The 20,787-nt window shown below is 34.8% G+C and overlaps 13 protein-coding genes and 2 pseudogenes across 13 annotated transcripts; 5 read left to right on the forward strand and 10 right to left on the reverse strand. All coding sequences in view use genetic code 6, as the record gives it.

Moving 5' to 3' along the window:
- Positions 1–22: 22 nt before the first annotated feature.
- Positions 23–346, reverse strand: SS50377_27101 (uncharacterized protein; the record flags this gene model as incomplete). Its single annotated transcript, XM_067910897.1, has 1 exon — positions 23–346. The coding sequence occupies one exon, from the start codon at positions 344–346 to the stop codon at positions 23–25; it is 324 nt and encodes a 107-aa protein (XP_067761584.1).
- A 222-nt stretch (positions 347–568) lies between these two features.
- On the reverse strand, positions 569–2,440 carry SS50377_27102 (uncharacterized protein; the record flags this gene model as incomplete). The annotated part of the gene is made up of 1 exon (XM_067910898.1): positions 569–2,440. One exon carries the CDS (start codon positions 2,438–2,440, stop codon positions 569–571), a length of 1,872 nt encoding a protein of 623 aa, XP_067761585.1.
- Positions 2,441–2,558: 118 nt separating this feature from the next.
- On the forward strand, positions 2,559–3,374 carry SS50377_27103 (Hypothetical protein; annotated as a pseudogene).
- Positions 3,375–3,596: 222 nt separating this feature from the next.
- Positions 3,597–3,920, forward strand: SS50377_27104 (uncharacterized protein; the record flags this gene model as incomplete). The annotated part of the gene is made up of 1 exon (XM_067910899.1): positions 3,597–3,920. The coding sequence occupies one exon, from the start codon at positions 3,597–3,599 to the stop codon at positions 3,918–3,920; it is 324 nt and encodes a 107-aa protein (XP_067761586.1).
- A 34-nt stretch (positions 3,921–3,954) lies between these two features.
- SS50377_27105 (uncharacterized protein) lies at positions 3,955–4,707 on the forward strand (the record flags this gene model as incomplete). The annotated part of the gene is made up of 1 exon (XM_067910900.1): positions 3,955–4,707. The coding sequence occupies one exon, from the start codon at positions 3,955–3,957 to the stop codon at positions 4,705–4,707; it is 753 nt and encodes a 250-aa protein (XP_067761587.1).
- Positions 4,708–4,712: 5 nt separating this feature from the next.
- On the reverse strand, positions 4,713–4,874 carry SS50377_27106 (uncharacterized protein; the record flags this gene model as incomplete). Its single annotated transcript, XM_067910901.1, has 1 exon — positions 4,713–4,874. The coding sequence occupies one exon, from the start codon at positions 4,872–4,874 to the stop codon at positions 4,713–4,715; it is 162 nt and encodes a 53-aa protein (XP_067761588.1).
- A 31-nt stretch (positions 4,875–4,905) lies between these two features.
- SS50377_27107 (Hsp70) lies at positions 4,906–5,469 on the reverse strand (annotated as a pseudogene).
- Positions 5,470–5,605: 136 nt separating this feature from the next.
- SS50377_27108 (uncharacterized protein) lies at positions 5,606–6,715 on the reverse strand (the record flags this gene model as incomplete). The annotated part of the gene is made up of 1 exon (XM_067910902.1): positions 5,606–6,715. The coding sequence occupies one exon, from the start codon at positions 6,713–6,715 to the stop codon at positions 5,606–5,608; it is 1,110 nt and encodes a 369-aa protein (XP_067761589.1).
- Positions 6,716–8,065: 1,350 nt separating this feature from the next.
- SS50377_27109 (CLN3 protein) lies at positions 8,066–9,301 on the reverse strand (the record flags this gene model as incomplete). The annotated part of the gene is made up of 1 exon (XM_067910903.1): positions 8,066–9,301. The coding sequence occupies one exon, from the start codon at positions 9,299–9,301 to the stop codon at positions 8,066–8,068; it is 1,236 nt and encodes a 411-aa protein (XP_067761590.1).
- Positions 9,302–9,528: 227 nt separating this feature from the next.
- Positions 9,529–10,155, forward strand: SS50377_27110 (uncharacterized protein; the record flags this gene model as incomplete). Its single annotated transcript, XM_067910904.1, has 1 exon — positions 9,529–10,155. The coding sequence occupies one exon, from the start codon at positions 9,529–9,531 to the stop codon at positions 10,153–10,155; it is 627 nt and encodes a 208-aa protein (XP_067761591.1).
- A 251-nt stretch (positions 10,156–10,406) lies between these two features.
- On the reverse strand, positions 10,407–11,099 carry SS50377_27111 (uncharacterized protein; the record flags this gene model as incomplete). Its single annotated transcript, XM_067910905.1, has 1 exon — positions 10,407–11,099. One exon carries the CDS (start codon positions 11,097–11,099, stop codon positions 10,407–10,409), a length of 693 nt encoding a protein of 230 aa, XP_067761592.1.
- Positions 11,100–11,979: 880 nt separating this feature from the next.
- On the reverse strand, positions 11,980–13,650 carry SS50377_27112 (Major facilitator superfamily protein; the record flags this gene model as incomplete). The annotated part of the gene is made up of 1 exon (XM_067910906.1): positions 11,980–13,650. One exon carries the CDS (start codon positions 13,648–13,650, stop codon positions 11,980–11,982), a length of 1,671 nt encoding a protein of 556 aa, XP_067761593.1.
- Positions 13,651–14,011: 361 nt separating this feature from the next.
- SS50377_27113 (uncharacterized protein) lies at positions 14,012–15,046 on the forward strand (the record flags this gene model as incomplete). The annotated part of the gene is made up of 1 exon (XM_067910907.1): positions 14,012–15,046. The coding sequence occupies one exon, from the start codon at positions 14,012–14,014 to the stop codon at positions 15,044–15,046; it is 1,035 nt and encodes a 344-aa protein (XP_067761594.1).
- An 890-nt stretch (positions 15,047–15,936) lies between these two features.
- On the reverse strand, positions 15,937–16,137 carry SS50377_27114 (uncharacterized protein; the record flags this gene model as incomplete). Its single annotated transcript, XM_067910908.1, has 1 exon — positions 15,937–16,137. One exon carries the CDS (start codon positions 16,135–16,137, stop codon positions 15,937–15,939), a length of 201 nt encoding a protein of 66 aa, XP_067761595.1.
- Positions 16,138–17,306: 1,169 nt separating this feature from the next.
- Positions 17,307–19,805, reverse strand: SS50377_27115 (Cysteine-rich membrane protein 2; the record flags this gene model as incomplete). Its single annotated transcript, XM_067910909.1, has 1 exon — positions 17,307–19,805. The coding sequence occupies one exon, from the start codon at positions 19,803–19,805 to the stop codon at positions 17,307–17,309; it is 2,499 nt and encodes an 832-aa protein (XP_067761596.1).
- Between the last annotated feature and the right edge of the window lie 982 nt (positions 19,806–20,787).

Below are 20,787 nucleotides of genomic sequence, written 5' to 3' on the forward strand. Positions count from 1 at the left end.
AATAAAAAGAAATCTAATATAATCACTATGAAAACTGGTAGACGTCAAATCCAACTTCAGAGAGTGCCCTACGTTATATTGCAATTAACTCGGTTTCAGAAACGCCATTCTGAACACTAAACTCTGAAATAGAAAGCTCGTAGTCCGATAAAAATTGCAGCCCAATAAACTCACAGGCTAAGGCAAGTTTGGGATGGAAAGATGACTTGCACACAGGAGCTACAGCCTAAAATACCCCACTCGCAATTTTTCCAGCAACAAGTTTAGTAGCTGGATCTAATGCGAATTTGGAACTAGGATTCTCATGTTACCAGGCAGCAACAGAGAAGTTTGTAAGTAGGCTCATCATTTTTAATATTGAAAAATCACTGGTATATAAATAATATATGGTTAAAATATATAATCTAATAAATCTGAAATCGTCATTTTCCAAATCAACCAAGATTGATTCTTTGTGCCATTGTTTATTTGATAATTTACATGTCAAGTAAAAAACCGAAAATTATATAAAATATCTAGTATATCAATTTTATATATAATTAAAAAATAAATTTACAATCCATATCCATCACTCTTCCTTCTTCTCTATTTTGTTGGCTGCAACCACATTCATGCTCATTTATTTCATAGTTTTTCTATCTAAAGTCTCTTAGAGAACTTAAGGAACGTTGTTTAACACAACAGCCTTACCACTCTTACCTCTACCATGCATTGGACCTTTGGAGCTTGGGCGAGAACGAGGGAAATCAATTTTAATATTATTTTCATCATATACCAGATCATTAGCAGGAAAATCTTCATCATCATCAAGATTAATGTATAAATCCTCATCAAGGTTATCTTCCGCATAAGCATCCTCCTATGGAGCCGGTATAATATCTTCTGGTACTGGAACAGTATCAGTAGGTTTTTCAGCTTCAGAGTCTTTTTCGAGATCTTTAACCTCAGAATCTTTATTTGCATCGTTAATTTCTTAGCTTTCCAATAAATTATCAGCAAGTTGTGGGGCTGCTTCCTATAGTATTGTTTAGTCTAGACTTATAAATCTTAAAAGAGTAACTAGCTAATAAAATTAGCATACTTTTACAACACTGTCAATATTTGTTGTAACATTTTCAATGGGTTAAGCGATTTCTCTTAAATGCAAAAGAGCATCTTCTAATTGTGAATCTAAGTTTTATGTAAACATATCAACACCGTATTTAGCCGTTTGCTCCTCATTTGAAAGAACGAATAGAGGAAGCTTATTACAAATATTTCTTATTGAGTCTTAAATATTAGCAATCTTAAACTCTTAAGTTTTAACTAGTTCATTATTGAAGTTATTATCAGCGATATACTGCGTAATTTAGCTAGTTACGTCCTCCAGTAGCTTCTTCTTTAGTGCTTTGCTAGATTCGACATCGTAGTTACAATCTTATATTTCTTGTTACACAGAAAGAAGTTCCTCATTTAATCTTTTAATCCTTAAATGAACCTCTTCTTAATCATTAAGATCATCATTAACAACTGCTTGGTTTTTGCATGAATTAACAAACTCAGTGGGAGAGTTGAAATTATGCTAAGATAAAATCTTTTCATAATAAAGTAATTAAATTAAACCAAAATGACTTTCTTCTTATTCTTAAATGATTTAAATTGTTTGCTCTTGTTCTTAATTTTATGACTATTTTTCTAAAAGAGCTGTTTTTTCTAATTAGTGTTTAACTCCTAGCTTATGATCTTCAAGCTAATGTTTTCTAGCATCTCTGTCTTATTAGACATATTCAGTGATCTCATTGTGCTCAGCTTACTTTTATTCAGCTGCAACAACAGCTTAATCACACACTTTAGTAAAGTTTTCAAATTCAATAGTGGTTTAAATTAAAGAAGATCTTTATCTCTTAATTCTTTCCTCATAAAATTAACCTTCTTCTTTCAAACGTTATATTAACTTCTCATAGGTCTATTTAATCTATTTGGCTTCTCTTAATCTAACCTTAGCCTCATCTACACCTGTCTCTAGATCACGAATTGTAACTAACCCTGGAACATCACCAAAGCCAAAATCAATACCAGATCTCTTTTAAGATGAATCCGAATCTAAAAATTATTTGACATGAGGATTTTCATCTACAAGATGTAAAAACTTTTTCTAAAGAGTAATTTTTTAATTTTAAAGTTGGTCAAAAGTTTATTTTATTTCAGTGGCTTATTTGATTTTCATTCGTTCAGCAGCAGCTACTTTCAGGGGATCAATTTCAGCAGTTTATAATGCCTATTTTTTTAAATTTTTATTTTCCTAAGTTAGAGTTTAGATTTCATCTTGATTTTGGGTAAGCACATTTGAAGTATTTTACTAGAGAAGTGAAACTTCTTTTGTCAATGCTTCAACATCGTTCTAAATCTTGGATATTTAGAAGTCTAGTGGTTTTGGCTCGTTAAGAGGATTATAAGGCATTTTTATTGCGGAAAAGAGGAAGGGTATAATTACTTTGTTTATATATATTTTTGTCAAATAATTTAAAATATGCATTATATATAAAACTATACAAATTTTAATATATTGTCACACATTACTAAAGAAGAAGCTACTGGAGGACGTAACTAGCTAAATTACGCAGTATATCGCTGATAATAACTTCAATAATGAACTAGTTAAAACTTAAGAGTTTAAGATTGCTAATATTTAAGACTCAATAAGAAATATTTGTAATAAGCTTCCTCTATTCGTTCTTTCAAATGAGGAGCAAACGGCTAAATACGGTGTTGATATGTTTACATAAAACTTAGATTCACAATTAGAAGATGCTCTTTTGCATTTAAGAGAAATCGCTTAACCCATTGAAAATGTTACAACAAATATTGACAGTGTTGTAAAAGTATGCTAATTTTATTAGCTAGTTACTCTTTTAAGATTTATAAGTCTAGACTAAACAATACTATAGGAAGCAGCCCCACAACTTGCTGATAATTTATTGGAAAGCTAAGAAATTAACGATGCAAATAAAGATTCTGAGGTTAAAGATCTCGAAAAAGACTCTGAAGCTGAAAAACCTACTGATACTGTTCCAGTACCAGAAGATATTATACCGGCTCCATAGGAGGATGCTTATGCGGAAGATAACCTTGATGAGGATTTATACATTAATCTTGATGATGATGAAGATTTTCCTGCTAATGATCTGGTATATGATGAAAATAATATTAAAATTGATTTCCCTCGTTCTCGCCCAAGCTCCAAAGGTCCAATGCATGGTAGAGGTAAGAGTGGTAAGGCTGTTGTGTTAAACAACGTTCCTTAAGTTCTCTAAGAGACTTTAGATAGAAAAACTATGAAATAAATGAGCATGAATGTGGTTGCAGCCAACAAAATAGAGAAGAAGGAAGAGTGATGGATATGGATTGTAAATTTATTTTTTAATTATATATAAAATTGATATACTAGATATTTTATATAATTTTCGGTTTTTTACTTGACATGTAAATTATCAAATAAACAATGGCACAAAGAATCAATCTTGGTTGATTTGGAAAATGACGATTTCAGATTTATTAGATTATATATTTTAACCATATATTATTTATATACCAGTGATTTTTCAATATTAAAAATGATGAGCCTACTTACAAACTTCTCTGTTGCTGCCTGGTAACATGAGAATCCTAGTTCCAAATTCGCATTAGATCCAGCTACTAAACTTGTTGCTGGAAAAATTGCGAGTGGGGTATTTTAGGCTGTAGCTCCTGTGTGCAAGTCATCTTTCCATCCCAAACTTGCCTTAGCCTGTGAGTTTATTGGGCTGCAATTTTTATCGGACTACGAGCTTTCTATTTCAGAGTTTAGTGTTCAGAATGGCGTTTCTGAAACCGAGTTAATTGCAATATAACGTAGGGCACTCTCTGAAGTTGGATTTGACGTCTACCAGTTTTCATAGTGATTATATTAGATTTCTTTTTATTACTTCCTTTAAAATGTCTCTGAAAACTATAGACTTTGATGACATGAATATCTCGTATTACCACTCATCACCACAAGGATCCGCCGAAAAACTTCTATTTATACCTGATCTCCTTATCCCTGCTAGTGTATATGTAGCATTTCTAGAGAAACTAGGAATGGAGTACATTTGCCCTATCCTTGCCCCAGATCAACTCCAACAGGCCTCCACTGTTATATAAGGGTTATTGAAGGCGTTAGGGATGGACAATGGAGTATTTGTCTTAGGATCCCATCTTACCGGTGCGTCTATCGATCTATTACCGTTTCGTAGAAACATTGCTCGTATGGTTTTATTCGACCCATTAGTAGAGAATTTTATCCCATATAAGCTTGAGCACTCAACAGGCACTTGTTGCTCGGCTGAATCCTTAGACATGGATATCTTCCGAGCTTAGCTCTTTCGGCGCAACTTTGAGGCAGTTAAAGATCTTGGTACAAGTGATTTGGAGCTTCGAGTTCGCGTAGAAGCGTTTTGCGATGCAGCTCCCACTCCATATAATGCCAGGGAGCTAATTTAGTTTGCACAAGATGAACTTGTAAGCATTCGTGTTATCCGGTGTACAGAGCAACGAAATATGACATACACTACTAAAAGTGGGGTTAGCGATCAAACAATCGACGGTCCCTGCTTTATGTTCGATGATGAGAAAGCCCAGAGGGCATTTATACTCCCCCTGGTCACTAATAGTGTTAGCTGTACCCGTGACGTGGAGCTAAGTGATTGAGTACCTCACTCGGGTGTCTTAAGCTTCTGCTTGCTCTCCATGTCAAGGACTAGGTTAGACACAATTGGTGTGATCTTGGGCTGGGTAAACTGAATCTCTGCCTTCTGGGGTTCTGGGAATAGAATAAAGCCCTTGGGCAGGACGTCTGGTATGTCATCTATGTTCATTATTATGGAGTGGTCGTGACAAAATAAAAGCTCACAGCTCATCGTTGACCGAGGTAGCCTTCAAGCTATCCTTAAGCTCTTCTACTAATTTATCGATCTGATTTATCTCGACGCTGCCAAGTTTCGCCAGGAGCGGGCTCTCCCTGAGCCCCTTTACGGCTGCCTCGCTAGCTCCGATACCGAGGTCCTTCAGGCCCTAAACGACATCTGCATCATTCCCAGCTGTTATATGTATGGGAAGTGATGTAAGAATGCCATATTGCCTCTCATAGTCGAGTGCCTAGGTAAGAAGACTGGGAAGGACATTTGCGACGCGGCTTCTGTCGATCTCCTACTTCATAGCCTTGACCGCTTAGGATATATCCTCGCCCTCCTTCTGCATGCTTTTACTTCGGTCCTGGATGGTCTTACAATCCGTCGAAGGGCGCAGTGATAGTTCCTATTGGAACTTCGTCTGGAATTCTTCCTATTTCTTCACTGTCTTGAGGCCCTCATCATATTTCTTCTGCATCTTAGAGTAGGTACCGTTGAGGAACCCGCAGTCATTACCCGCCTTCTTAATCTTCTTCACCATCGACTTTGTGTGGAACTCGTGTACTTGGTACTATCGTAAACAGTGAAATTAGAAGAAACATATGCAAAATGATATACATAAATTAAACTTACTAAATATTATCATAAATAACTAATATCTGAATGGAAATTGACAATATTCTCACTTTATAGTTGGGTCAAAATGTGATCCCTCCCTCGCAGGCTCTCCTGCCGAAGTACGCTTCTGAAAACCCACGACAAACTTGCGATTCCACACCCTCTGTAAAATCCTCGGTAGGTGCTACCTATCCTCTGAACCCGTCCAGGAACTACTGGAGCACCCGCTCCTCCTTAAACTCAACGTCATCTCGGATTTCAGTTAGCTCGGTAATGAAAGAGACCTGGGCATCGCGGACGAATTGGTGATCGGCGACCTCCTGCATGGTCTCGCTCGCGCCCACTGCCCTGACGAAGTCCTCTATATCTCCAGTAAAATAGTCATCAAAGCAGCATTCGCCATCGTAGATCAAGAGGCTCTCTAGGCTCTTGAACTGAAAAAATATACAGGTGTTGTAGCACATCCGGGTCACTAGATTCACGATGTTCTCCGCCTCGTTGATGCCGCAATATGGCACATTCGGCGAGGCGTGGACCCGGCTGGAGGCAAACAGGTTCTGCAGCGAGAATCCCATATTCTTCTTGATGGCTACGTTGGACGGCGCGATCCCGTTGCTGATGATGTTGAACTATTGCAGATAGATGATGAATGCAGAAACGTTCTTAACCACCAACCGCACGAGGTGGATGGGCAGCTGGTGAAAATGCTAAATCAGCTGGTCTACGCTGTAGTTCACCTGCTCCACCCCCTGCAACATCTTCTGCGGCTGGAAGTCCAGCGTGCGCGTGAAAATATCTGGCAGGTTCACGCTCAGCACCAGCTGGTTCACAAACGAGTCGACCACGTACTGGCTGAAGTTCTCCAGCTTGTGCAGGCAGAGCACGGTGCCAGTCAGCACCTCAAGGCCCTCCAGCTCGGCGCCGAAGAACGTAGCTGTCCTCCCCGCAGTAAGATACTCGCACGCCACCTAGTGTAGCTTAGGGGCTGCATATGCGTCTGTTTTGCGTACGAACGCAGCGAAGACAGGCTGGCGCTGCATGTGCATGGACATGGAGGCCGATACCGAAGCGGTCAGCGAGAAATCGAGTGTATCGGCTATTTGCATCCTTGTCTCTGGAATTTGAGACGCCTCCATCACGTCAGGAAGCGGCCCCGACGCAGTGAGCACAGGTGGAATTCCACATCCCATTAGCGCGGAAGGAAAATGGAGATAAGTATTCATAACATATAATATAAACTATTTAGAAATTTAAATGATAACTCGACAATAGACAGTAATCACTCATCCCAGGAGGAAATCTTCCACACACGTCGCGCAGTCCTCTGGAAAAGAAAGCTCGGACGAAAGCTAGGTATCGTGCACTGAAATTTTAGAAGGCTGGATTATGATTTTGTTATTACGATAAGTTGTTTATTTTCACTTAGAAAATATAATATATAGTAGTAAAACGGTTTGCCAAATGAACATAGAGAATTACGTTGGTTCAATTTTATGGACAAATACTAATCTTAGGGAAATATAATTTTATTAAATATTGATACTTTATAAACATTATGTGAGGAGAAATCTTATATTTTCTAACTAAGAAGAATAGTATATAGTTAAAAATATTTATTACTTCAATAATATTAGATGGAATTTCTGGATAAAATATTATCTTGATCTCGCGTATTTTTTATATATTAAATAAAAATAAAATCATATTTTCTATAATAAGACAATTTAATTTATAATAAACAAATTAGTAATTAGAATTTAACCTTAATACAAATTTAGCGAGTAAGTTTTAAAACTAATGCTAATAATTTTTGAATAAATCGTTGTTATCTCTATAAATCTATTAGATATACTTATATTAAGTGTAGGTAATATTTATATAAGCTGAGATTGTTAATAAATTACTTTTTATCTTCTGTAATAAAAATAACTATTTTTTCAAACAATATTCTCAATTATTGAAATAATAAATCGTATTTATTTTCATTAATTTTGTAGTCACTAATCATAAAGAGTTTTATTAGTAAAATTTTAATTAATATTTGTTTTACTTAATAAAATCATCATTAAGTTTTCTCTCATTCATAAAATTTTATTTCAGCTTATTAATATTAATGTATTTAAGATATTATATAAGAAATCTAAATTTTAGAAATATATAATTAAATATATGTCACCTATTATATTAATCTTAGTTTCTGTTGATAAACTATTGGTTTTATGCACTACGATGAATATTTTACAAAATAAATTTAAAAATGGTCTATTTAATTTATTTTAACAAGGTATGAAAAACGTTAATATATACATAATTTATTAGTGCTAATACATAAAATACTATATTAATTTTATAAATTATCCACGATAACCTTCAAACCCTCAAGCTTATCTATATTATTATTTATTAAGATTAGATTCATATTCTAACAATGAAAGCTATTATTATTCAAATATTAACTTGATAAGTACTATAAATCCTTTTAATTATAATAAACATCATTTATTTAACAATCCAAAACATTGCTTAACATATATATAGAATCACTAAATCCAGTCTCCAGGATGTGCTTTCTTTAATAATATTTCAACGCCTGATCCGATCAATGAACTACAAATAACGCCTAAGTTAGTACACATTCCAGCAACTGCTAGACCGTAAGAACGTTGGTTAGGATGCAAATTACGCTTTTATACCCACGTCATTGTGTCAGAATAAATTACACCAGAACAAAAACCTATCAATGGACATATGGCCAACATGATCCAAATGCTAGTTATAAAACGATATAATGACTATAGCACAAATAGAACAAATAAACAAAGACAGGCTGCCGAAAAAACTGCCAATGACCAATATGGGAAAGTATAATATAAGATTGATGTTCTACCAATCAAATTACCTATACGAATAGCGAATGCGGCTACACGATAATAAGTTTTTTCTTCTCCTCCAAAAATAAGTGTAGGATTAACACCAGTAGTTGTCGTATATTAAAATACATAAACAGACCACAGTGAAACAAAACATAATAAATTATGCTTAACAGTTTTACCTTTTTCTTTAATAGAGGTGTAATCAACTTCAGCTGTTTTTGGTTCCTCAACATTATCACGTTCAGTAATTCCAGAAACAGATAGGTTAGAAGAAACTTCAGTTATTTCCTCAACATTAGTGTTTTAAACATTAGATTATTACGCCTCTAATTCTAATTGAAGCTTTACTGATGGCTTACGGAAGGTTAACCAAACACCCAAGTTTAATAATAAAGGTAACGGACAAAAACTATAGAGGATGATCTGATATTCAATATGAAAAACAGATGTAAGTAAAGCGTATCCACCAGCTCCAAGCAGTCCAGCAATTCCCATACCTATGCAGAATGAACTTGTACAGTCAGGTAAAAATTTTCCAGAATGCGCTAAAGATGGTCCTTCATTACCAATTTGACATGAGAAACAGATAACTCCGCATAATCCTATAGCCTTTCCGTAAGTAGCAGAAAGTCCAGCTAAAATATATCCTAAGACACCAAACAATGAAATAACGAAAGCTACAATTTTGATATTGAAATACTGGTGGAAGAACGGATAGATGAATGAAATCAAAAATCCAGGGCCAATATCACACAATAAAACAATAGATTTTGGAAATTCTTTTTCAACTATATCAATAGCAGCAGAAATGCCTATAACATAAGAAAAATTGTTCATGAGACCTAAGAGCATAAAACCTAAATTTGTTTGCCATGGTTCACGAGGTTTCTTATCCTTAACCATTTGAGGAAGGGGGCGACATGAAATATTTTTATTATATACTAATATACACTATTTATTTTAATACAACAAAACATAAAATTGGTAAACATACAAAATTTCGTTTTTAACGTATATTAACATCAATACATAAGATTTTAAACATTTACGTAATGCAACATTTACTTTAAACAGCTAAAACAATTAATATTATATGATTATATACTCATTATTTCTAAATTTTACAAAAAATGCCATCTAAGAAATCGTATAAAACGTCCAAATCAAGACTCACCTCGCCCAAAATCAGCCAGGAGTTTGCCCAAATCTACCCACCGGACAAGTACAAGCTCCTGAAGCAGCACTACGCCCAAATTTACAATGCGATCCAAGAATAGAAAAAGCTCAGAACAGACATAATAACGCTAAACAGCCAGACCGCCCATTTGGCGCAAAACATCCAAAATCTGTCAGAACTGGCCCAGATCCAGCAAGACCTCGCCCGGAAGCAAACCGCTCTAGACCTTCAGCAGAACCTGAATTTCACGCCGCGCAGCGCAGCGGACATCGCTTTCGAGAACGAAAAACTGCAGAAAGTGGTCAACTTTTACGGCCAAATCGCGCAGATTTCAGTCGCAAAAACCGCCAAATTCGAGCCATTTCGCGCCATTTCCGAATCGTTTAATTTCGCATTTCGAGATTTTTCGAACGAGCGAAATTGGAGTGGAAAATTGAAATCAAATTCAAATTAGGCGATAATTGAAACTACCCGAAATGGGCAGTTTACGGACGAATTGAACAAGGGGCTTACATGCGCAAATGAGAAATTAGCCAGTGCGTTTTCCGAGATTTTGATTAGAATGTAACTGATATAATGACGATCGGGCGAAAATTCGCATCATTAATGTGAGATGCGCAAGGGTCGCATTGGGTGGAATTTTGGGTTATTAGGGGCTGAAATTAGGCTGTCGATGCGAAAATATGATTTTTATATAAAAATTAGCGCATGTGTATGGGCAAGATTGGAGTTTGTTGACATACGGCAGTTTTGATCTACGATGAAGGTCTGGAATGAAATTGCAGGTTTCCTGACTTGCTAACTTGTTATGTGAGCGAATCTGCGATGTATTCACTCTGCAATGGGTGCTGGAATGAAATCGTAGGTTTTTTGAGTATATTGCGGGGTCCTGTAGAATCCAGAGCGCACTGCCAGTTCGAATCGAGCTTTTTGGGGTGATTGGGCCCATGGCAATTGGCTTTCTATAAGGGTGTAGCCAGATATCTACTAGATGTTAATTAAATCGTCGTCGCTGATTAAGATATTAGAGTATAGGGAAATCTCGTTCGAATTACTTGCTTTTAATAAGGAGAAGTCGAAAGCGGGCGAAACAGCGATGGTCTATAGCTACAGGGAAATGTCGTGCAGTAATTCTTCGTTTGGTGTCACTCCCTATTAATTAGTTAATAATAAAGCGGCATCCAGCAAGTTGAAATTGCAGGAAGATAGCATTGCTAAGGATTCTGGTAGCGTTCTCTGTGGTTCAGAATCATTCAAGTAATTTTACATGATACATAGTTTGCTAAATATAGCAGACCCACCAAATTTTTATATGAGCATTTAGACTTGCTCGCAAGTTGTTAGAGATTCCGCTCTAGATCCGAAGGCCTGTACAAAATCAACTCCTGTAAATATTGAATTTGCATCCCCACAGATAACACAGTCTACCATGTTGGAGGAAATAAAATATTAAATTTGATGGTAAGAGTTGAACGGAGTACAAAATACATTAAACTTCCATGGTTTAAATTTGTGTTCCAACATATCAAATAGTCTGGCACATTATTTTTTCGTAATGTTAAATTATTAAATGCATTCTGTTTTAATTTAACTTAAAGGGTCTTATTAGTTAATTAGAATATTGGGTTAAGTAATAGACTGAGTTCTTCTAGTTAATAATATATTATAATAACATAATATAACCTTTGATTTTTCCACTTGTAAAATTCTATCAATAAGTTTCCTAAAATAATTATAAATACTTATTATACTATCATTTTACATTAAATCAAATGCATAAATTGACGATGCTGTAAATGCCAACGTATTGAAATCTAATACTACTGTTTTTGAGACAAAGTATTTTTAAGGGATCGGCTACTGTGGTATAAAAGAATTTATATTTTTAACTTTCATTATAATATTAAAAATAAATATTAATTATATATTATAGTTAAGTTAATTATTATATACAAAAAATGAACTTAACACAAATATAATTTATGAAATACAACCAGATTATTTTTATTATAAATTTATATGATTCTTGTAGTGGTTTATGCTTCTTTATTTTTTATTTTTGTTTATATACAGATTTTTCCTAACTTTATAGTTACCAAGTAATTCATAAAGCTATTTATAAATATTTATATTTGATGTAAATATATTGAATTTACATCACATTAAAATATCATTATAATATCTCTTCTCACATTCAAATATTTCTAGTCTAAAACATAAGTTAGTAAGCTAATCATTATGTTATTAAGATTTATTTTAATACTAAAACAAAAACTAAATGCATATGTTACCTATTGTGTATTAATTTTCTTACTATTCCCTTCTAGGCCAACTAATATAATTAATACTTTCAAGGTAATAAGTTTGAAAATACAAAAAAAATATAATCATCACCATAGTTACTTCAAACAGTAACATCTTCACCAACAGCTTCTTCCACATACTTCAGTCTTCGGATCTTATGTTCTTTGAACCCTTTCTTATGTGCTTCGTTTTCAGGATTTCCGTATCTAATTAAAGATATTAAAAAGTTCAAAACAACTAATGCCATCTAGAATGCTACTACACATATTACACTCACTGAAAATTATTTCTATGTATCTTTTAAAACGATAGCTACGATTTAGAACGTACTTTAATTCAAGCAACTAGCTAATGAGCTTCCAAAAGTTCTAGAAAGTGGAGGTAAACCGCATACATATTATGATAATGATCTAGGTACACAAGTTAGTAGCAATGCATATGTATGTTATTAAACCCAAATTGAGAAGAAAATGTAAATAAAGAACATTATTAGTGCCCCATATTTGAACTGAAATACCCCAGCAAAAATTCCCATACTTACAAAAAGCAGCAGATAAACTGCAGGAATAAGCATTCTAGATACAATTTTTTTGGTTAAAATATTATTAAGAAGCGTACTAGCCACTCCAAACGCTGACCCAATTGAGCTCATTGCACCAATTATTGAATCAGGGAACAAAACATGCTTTAATATTTAAGGTATTAAAAATTGTAACGATAATGTGTTTGCGAAATTCATTGTATTAGTAAAAAGTACATCTACAAGAGGATTTTTCAGTAAACCAAGTGGCATAATAGGTGATTTTGCTAACTTTTCAGAATAGTAAAACGCCACACAGCCTAATACAAACACAACTCCTAAAATTCCAGCAGGAATAAAATTTTAGAAAGTTAAAAATGTGAAAAATAAGGCAAAAGAAACGAGTAAAACAGCCAATGAAAATGATCCGAAAAAGTCAAAATGGGCCCATTTTCCCTATCTTGGAAGTTGAGAAAATGGAATTAAAAATAACACCGAAATTCCTATTAAGACAGCGGGAACAAGATGAACATATTGCCAACCGGCAGCATCAATGATTGCCTACCCAATGAAGGGATATATAACCTATTGAACCATTCTAAGGATTAAAGTATTAGCCACAGACTATTAGCGTTTTTCATCTGAAGGATAAGAGGACACAAACATATTTCTTGTAGATAAAAATCCAGAAGTAGTAGCACCAATAAAAGCCCTTATAATAACCAATGATATAAAATCGTTAATGAAAAATGCGGCAATATATAGTATGAATGTTATTACTAATAAAATTTATGTCAAAGTTACAACTCCTACCAGGGATGCCATCTTCGAAAAAGGAATAGAAGTAGCAGCAGTCCCAAGATAATAAGAAGTCTCTAACCACTAAGCTTCTGCATATGTTATATTCAATTCTTTTTAGATCATAGGAAGAGCAAGAGGTATTACCGATTCATCAAACTAGTTTATAGAACAAACAAAAAATACATAAGGGCATATTGCCCAAAAGTTAGAGTTTCCAGGTGAATTGTACTTCCAATGCCACCAATATTTTTTAGGTAAGGGTTCTTGTGATTCAATATGTTCAGTTTCGTCTGTTTCATCTTAATTTTTATTCACGGTAGTTGCGATGATGATATCTGGCTAAGAAGACTTTGAATGTTCTTCAACCTCCTAAGCAACCTATTCAAACTATTATGCTAGTATGTCCTTCTCTATTAATTCTTCCGGAGAGAAATGACACTGGTCCGTCATTATTTTTACGATAGAATATTTTATATAAGCTAAAATAGTATTAAATGAATGTGGAGTTTATAGAAATTATGTAAAATAAATTAATAAGCTTTATTCTACATAATATAAGTATTTAAAACTTTATGAAAAACTTTATGACGCCTTTTTACTTTTTATTGGCTATATTAAATAAAGTTATAACAAGACTTTAAAAAACAATTTACTTGGTTCATCTCCTGAATCCTATCCAGAGGCAATCTGAATATGGTTTCATTAAATTCTCATCAATGTTTTATTTTCAGCATGCATCCTCCACCTTTGGCTTTCCCTTTCCTTATCTTGCTTTAACTATTATTATATATATTATAACATAATACCTAAAATGCTCGAAAAACTTATCCGCCTTACAAAGCTGGATTTGCAGCTAAGTATTTGCGATGCCATCAAAAGTATGGCACCCACACTGTCAAATTTTTCCCAGGACGGCGCGCTCAACATCGCGATAATAACCTCCCCCTTCCACTGCGATTCGTCTTTCCAGACGAGCCCAGAAACGTCACTCCTGGCGCTTTTCCGCATTGCCATCAAGATGCACGCTGTCTCAAACTCACCTGCTGCGATCCAGGACGCCCTGGGGGCCTCCCCGCGCACCTTCGCGATCGTGTCATCGCAGCACCCCGGGTACGTCCAGACAGTCGTCCTGCGCGCTCTAGCGGCCACCTACACGCAGCTCTGCAATACGCCGCAGCTGAATATAGCCGCCTTCAGCTTCGCTGGGCAGGCAGTATTCACGAGGACACTAGATTTCCTGGCCAGAAAGCGCGCTCTGGGATCGGAGTTTATCACAAAGTCACTCTCGTTGGATTTTTTGTAGGCGTAATACTACGCCAATGATGTTTTAGACGCGCTAATGGTACAGGGAGTTTATGAGGAAAACGAGCAGATTCAGAGTCAAGTTAGGCTGTATAGGAAGCTAAAAAGGGCTGTTAGGGACTAGTAGCTTGTATTTAAGTTATTAGTATTGTTTAAAACTGATTTACAGGCTGCAATTATGGGGCTGACAGAGGCCAAGGTGAGCACTGAAGATATTGCGAATCTGTGCGCGATCGGCGACGATGGATGTCAGGGATTAGTACTTGGTGGGATTGATAGGTTTTTGGGGTAGCTTATGGAAAAAATTGTAAATAGCGATTCTCCGTACGCTGTTATTATGCAAATAATAAGAGTTAGATCTAAATTGGAGCTTAAGAGCCTTTTTAAACTATTAAAACCTTATAACAAGGATAGTTTAGTTTCATTAGATGTATTGCATCAGATAGTGCTGCAGCTGTAGGAAATTGGGATGATGAGACTCAGAAAATAAGGTACCAATCTGTGGATATATGCTAATGATGAAAATTGTAATAAATTGGACTGATTGTTATCGGCAGCGAAAGGCTCAGTTTTGGGCATTTTACATTAGAAATTTAGTCAATGCTAAATATTGTTTGTAAATTTATTAACAGAAATGTTGAAATGGAAAATATCTATTAAATTAAAAGATTGATACTGGATATTTGTTATAGTTATAACTTCATTTGATAGTAATTATAAAACTAATATAGTATAGAATTATTGACCTAAAATTATGATATAGCCATATATACTTCTTATATTATTATAAGCGTTAATCCTAAGTATATTAAGTTGAATTGCTATTATTATTTCCATGTCTAAAATAGTATACTTTGCGTAACTGATTAAATATAAAAATTAAAATACTCATCTATTAAATTAGCATGTTTAGATGTAAATAGGTTAATAATATTGAAACAAATATGATAACTACGATCGTATTTACTATATATATAAATTTTCGTATATATTTAGTGATATTTTATTATTATAAATTTTATAGTTGTTGTTTCTTTTGTTTAGTTATTTTTGCTCATATGCTTTATATTGATATTATGGAGAAAAACCTCAGCTTATCAATATTTATCATAATAATAATTAATGTTAATTACGTTAATAAGAATCACTTATGTAAACCACGTAATTAATATACTTATACTTATTAATAATATATAATTCGGAATCCGATAAAATGAGGCATGATCTCAAAACCCTATGGTATTCATATTATAAACTAGAATAATTATCCAGATAAATCTGAAATTAAAAACTATCTTTTTTCACTATTACCTAAATAATATGAATATACGTAAGTTTAAGTTATTCCGAGAAACCACAAACTGATGGCTCATAGGCCTATTAATATCACTCTATATTCTATTCTCTATTTTCCAAAATGTATGCAAAGATAAGTCAGTCAACAGCTAGTTTAAGAAAGAAATGTCTACCTCCATTGAATTCATCGCAACCTAAATTACTAAGTTACATATCAGAGCATGTATCTTCTCCAATAGTTACTAGATGCAGGTCTTAATCTCGAGATCTAGAACTCTCTGACTGCTAACAGGACTATGATTTCACTGAGAAATCTATTCTTCTATTGCGAAACTTCATATTACAGTGATTATAATTTATAATATACGTTTTAACTCTTATCTACTAAAAAGTCCAACTAAAACATATAATCTGTCACTTCGCCTATAGTACCTTTGGATGTGATGTCTTAACTTATACTACTTAGTTTGGCTTAGGAAACACACAAAAAGTATGAATCATTATATTCATTTCAGTAGGACCGCGTACTACTGGGGGTCTCCCAAAGCGATTGAAATGCAAGTATAGTTTATTACTTGCCGTTGCATAGCTGGGCTAAGCATTTCGTGAATTTAGATAACTATTTTATATGATATTGCTTTGCTTTCCGCTAGGGTAGGAAGCCCTAAACGACATTATAATCCCAACACACAGCGGATTCGGCTAAAATAGTTTCATATAATAAAAATAGTCACAATCTCATGAGTGCAGAAGCGGGTCAATGCTAAATTCTTCGAGTAGTATAGATACCACTGGCCTAGTGTAACATAATTGCATTTGCGACAGTAAAAAGCGTTAAAATGGTGCTATAATAGGTAAGTTTGCTAGCTGCCATGATGGGTAGCGTGCATTCTAAATTTGAAGAAGATAACGATTTAACGTCCGGCATTGTAAAAACATCTTAGGCAGCAGATGCAGACCGTGTAGGCTATATGCTGTTAGAACATATTATCAGAGTAAAAGTGAAGCCACCTTGTACGGATATTGGCTTGAGATGAGAGAGACCCCGTAGATAAATATTATCCATCACTATGTAAATGCTGTATTTACCCTTATGGCCCTAGGCCTATTTCCAAACAAGTATCAACACAGACTAAAAAGTTATGATAGTTCTATCCTATAGTATTTCATTGCACGCCTTTTACATTCTGCCAGGGGTGAAAAAGTTCTCGTGCTTTCCTTATCCCTTGCATTCTATGGTGTTTACTTTTCCTCTGCTTGCCTCTTATCTTTCCAGGCACAGGCTACGCTCATGATAGTGAACTTAGCCTGTGTTGGACAATACTTGCAAACTAACATCCGACGCGTAAATATAGTTTTCAGTTTTAGACAGACACCATCAAGCATGCAAATAATACACCCTATCTCCCTTACCCAAAGTCTAGAATCGCACAATTGCCACATCTCAATTCTCTCTACCCTGTAATTCCTCTTACTCCCCGTACAGTATTTTTCACTCACATAAAATCTCATTTAACCAGCGTACCACCGTTACTATTAACAGCAAACACTGACACACTCGCTGGCTGCAAACTATTTTCCTCTATAACGGTTACGTTAGCTTTCTTTTTCTTCGACATGGCGTAGTAAGCTCCCAGCCCTGCTAGAACACCTACCGCTAAAACCACCCCTACAACAATCCCAACTATCGCCCCCACTCCAATGTTGCCCACGGAGCTCAGACACTGACCTCTATTGACCGAAAAGGTCTCCATGCACGCATTACACTCACCAGAACCATCGCATGATTAGCAGTGCTCAGGGCACGCTTTGCACTCATTTCCAGAGGTGCTAGAGAAGCAAAATTCGTATTCTTTACACGGTTTGCTGGCAGAACAGACCACTTCAGCGCAGATTCCTGAAACCTTTAGAAAGTAGTTTTCTGCGCATTTAGAGCATGTATTTGCCTCGGTGCAGGTTTCACAATTTGCAGGGCATGCCTGACACAGATTTCCGGTTTCAAGTTTCTGGCAGAAATTATTTTTCTGGCATTAAACTTTTTCAGAGCATTAATTCTTAACGCATTTTTTAGAGGATGAAATATCGAATCCATCCTGACACGAAGCGCAGGTAGTTGAATCAGAGCAGGTCTTGCACGATTCATGGCATTTGGTGCAAATATTTCCCGCGTCCTAGAGAGTACAAAACTCGCCTTCTGTGCATTTTTATGAGTCATTGCATGCATCTGCAACGCATTAAGCAGTACTTGAAAGTCGCGAGCTCTGCTAACATTTGCTGCAGATTCCGTTCGGCGAGCATTCCATGCAATGTAGTGGGCACTTTTTGCACGCTTTGGAATTCAGGTAAAAGGTTGTATCACATGTTGTACAGGTGTTCGAATCTGTACAGCTTAAGCAGTTTTCAGAGCAATTTTTACAGATGTTACCAGTTTCAAGTATCTCGCAGAATTGACGTGTCTGACATTAAACCTTTTCTGAGCATTAGTTCTTAACGCATTGTTTAGAGTCTGATAGCTCGAGTCCATCCTGACACGAATCACAGACAGTGGAAGCAGAACAGGTCTTGCAAGATTCCTTGCATTTTGTGCATTGATTTCCAGTATCGATAAGTTCGCAAAACTGGTCTTTGCTGCAGGGCTTGGAAACCGTGCACAGCTATTCTATGCACGATTTGGTGCCTGAAATGTACATTCCATCGTTGCAGCTAGAGCATGAATCTTTATTTTCGCAGGTCTTGCACTAGCTTTGGCAGGGATTGCACTTGCCATTCTCGAAGTAATGGCCATGCACACATAGATCGCACGTGGTAGCGTCTTTACAGGTTTGACAGTTCTCTAAGCAGTTTATGCACTGGTTGCCCTATATCTGTCGTTTGCAGAATTCTTTAGTTTCGCATAAATCTTCGTCGCCGCACTGATTGCCAAGTTTTGCGTAGCACTTATTTTCGTATAGTACGTATGAACTTAAGCACTTTGTGCAATCATCAGTACTAGTGCATATTAAGCAGCCGGAATGACATAATTAGCATTCTTTTTAAGAGTTCAGAAAAAAGAAAGGTTTGCATTTGGCGCAAAGCTTGTCAGAAATACAAGTATCACATCCCAAAGCACAATTTTTACAGTAGCCATCTACTGCAATGAATGGTAACAGACACTTGTCACATAGTCCTTTTTTGTTAACAGTCTTGCAGTATTGTGGCGTCTAAACGCACCTGTTGCCAGTTTCGTCTTTCACGCACTTCTGGTCGGTGTGGCAAGGTAATTTAGCGTCACACTCCATTATAAGGCATTTATCGTTTTACAAAATGAAACCCTCGCGACAAATTCCGCACACAGAGTCTGATGCGCAAGCCAGACAGTTTTCCTAGCATTTTTTGCAGCTACCGGCAGCCAAAATGCTGTTATCTTAACACGTAGTACATGTTGTTGTCGATGAGCAGTTCAAGCAGTTCACAGGGCAGGGATTGCAAGCATTTCCTTGCAGCATAAACGAAGGTTAGCATTAGTTACAAGTTGCAGAACTACTACATATTTTGCATCCATCAGCGCACTTGATGCACTACTAATTTTCGAAACGGAAACCGTCTTAACAGGTTTAGCATTAGGAAATGCCAGAGCAAGATTTACAGCCCAGCCCACAATACACACAATTTTATTTATCAAGTATATAACCTTACTCACATGCAAGGCATTCATCTTTATTATTGCATTGACTGCAATGCTGTTTGCATTTTACACATAATTGATTAATCTTTCTATAGCCAGGGAGGCATTTTAAACAACCTGAGTAGGTGCACTATTAACAGCCTTCTACACATTTGCGACAGCCATTACTAGAACGACTATAACCTTATCTACAAGAATGACAAATACCAATATTATACTAACTACAAGATGCACAGTTGTACACAGAGCAGTTCTAACAGAACTTGCTTCCATTGCTGGGGGTTTTGCTAGGGCAGACGGTAGAAATTGGACAGGCTTTAGTGGGACATATTACTTACGTCATTTTAGAACGAAGTTGAAGATTTGTTTTTGTAAATTTAAAAGTTATCCATAGTTAAAGTTATTAGAGAAAGCAAAAACTAGGTAAAAAAATATTTTTAAAAGTATTATTATAATGATATAATGTTTCATATACACGTGAAAGCAACAAAATAAAATAGGAGATTTAACGATTTATTCCTAATAATACTGTTATGGGGAAATTTGAAAAAATACAAAAATAAATATTTAGGTAAATGCGAAACAAGTAGTTAATATTAAATTAAAGTTTCGAAAGTACTTTAGATTATTCACAGTATATTATTATTGTAAAAATTCATTTCAGGTAAAATAAATAATTTAATATCAATAGATAATAGTTATATTAATGAATTTTTCGATTTCCTCTTTTTTATATACGTTAATAATTAAAGGTTAAAATCTATTTTCAATAATTGAATGTAATTACATAAAAAATATATATTTCGAATTAAATGAGTAGAAATTGATATTTTTAACTAGATAAATAATTGATATATTTTAAAACTTTAGACATAGATAATATAATATATTATAGTATATCAATCATTTTTGATAGTATATATAATTACCATATAATACTAATAAATACCGAATAAGTATAACTGATACTTACTTAAAATATTATAATTTATATTAATATATTTGATTATAAATTATGAAAATAAGGTACATGAATTGATGTAGAAATTAGTAATACTATACATTTTAAACGCTTCATTATGCATAAACAACCATTAACGTTAACTTTATCTCATTGAAACTAAAATTAGTTATCATTATTAAAGCAATTACCTTAGGTATCTAATATATACTTAATAATTATAATAACACTTTGTTTTAATTATTATGAAAACAACGCTCCTTTTTGCATATAATTACTTAATATTATACTATATAATAATAATTTTATATATAATTGGTCATAAAATGTTCATGCGAATAATACACATTCAGGACAAATCTAC

Source organism: Spironucleus salmonicida, chromosome 7, assembly GCF_000497125.1.
Source record: "Spironucleus salmonicida strain ATCC 50377 chromosome 7, whole genome shotgun sequence".
NCBI lineage: Eukaryota > Fornicata > Diplomonadida > Hexamitidae > Spironucleus > Spironucleus salmonicida.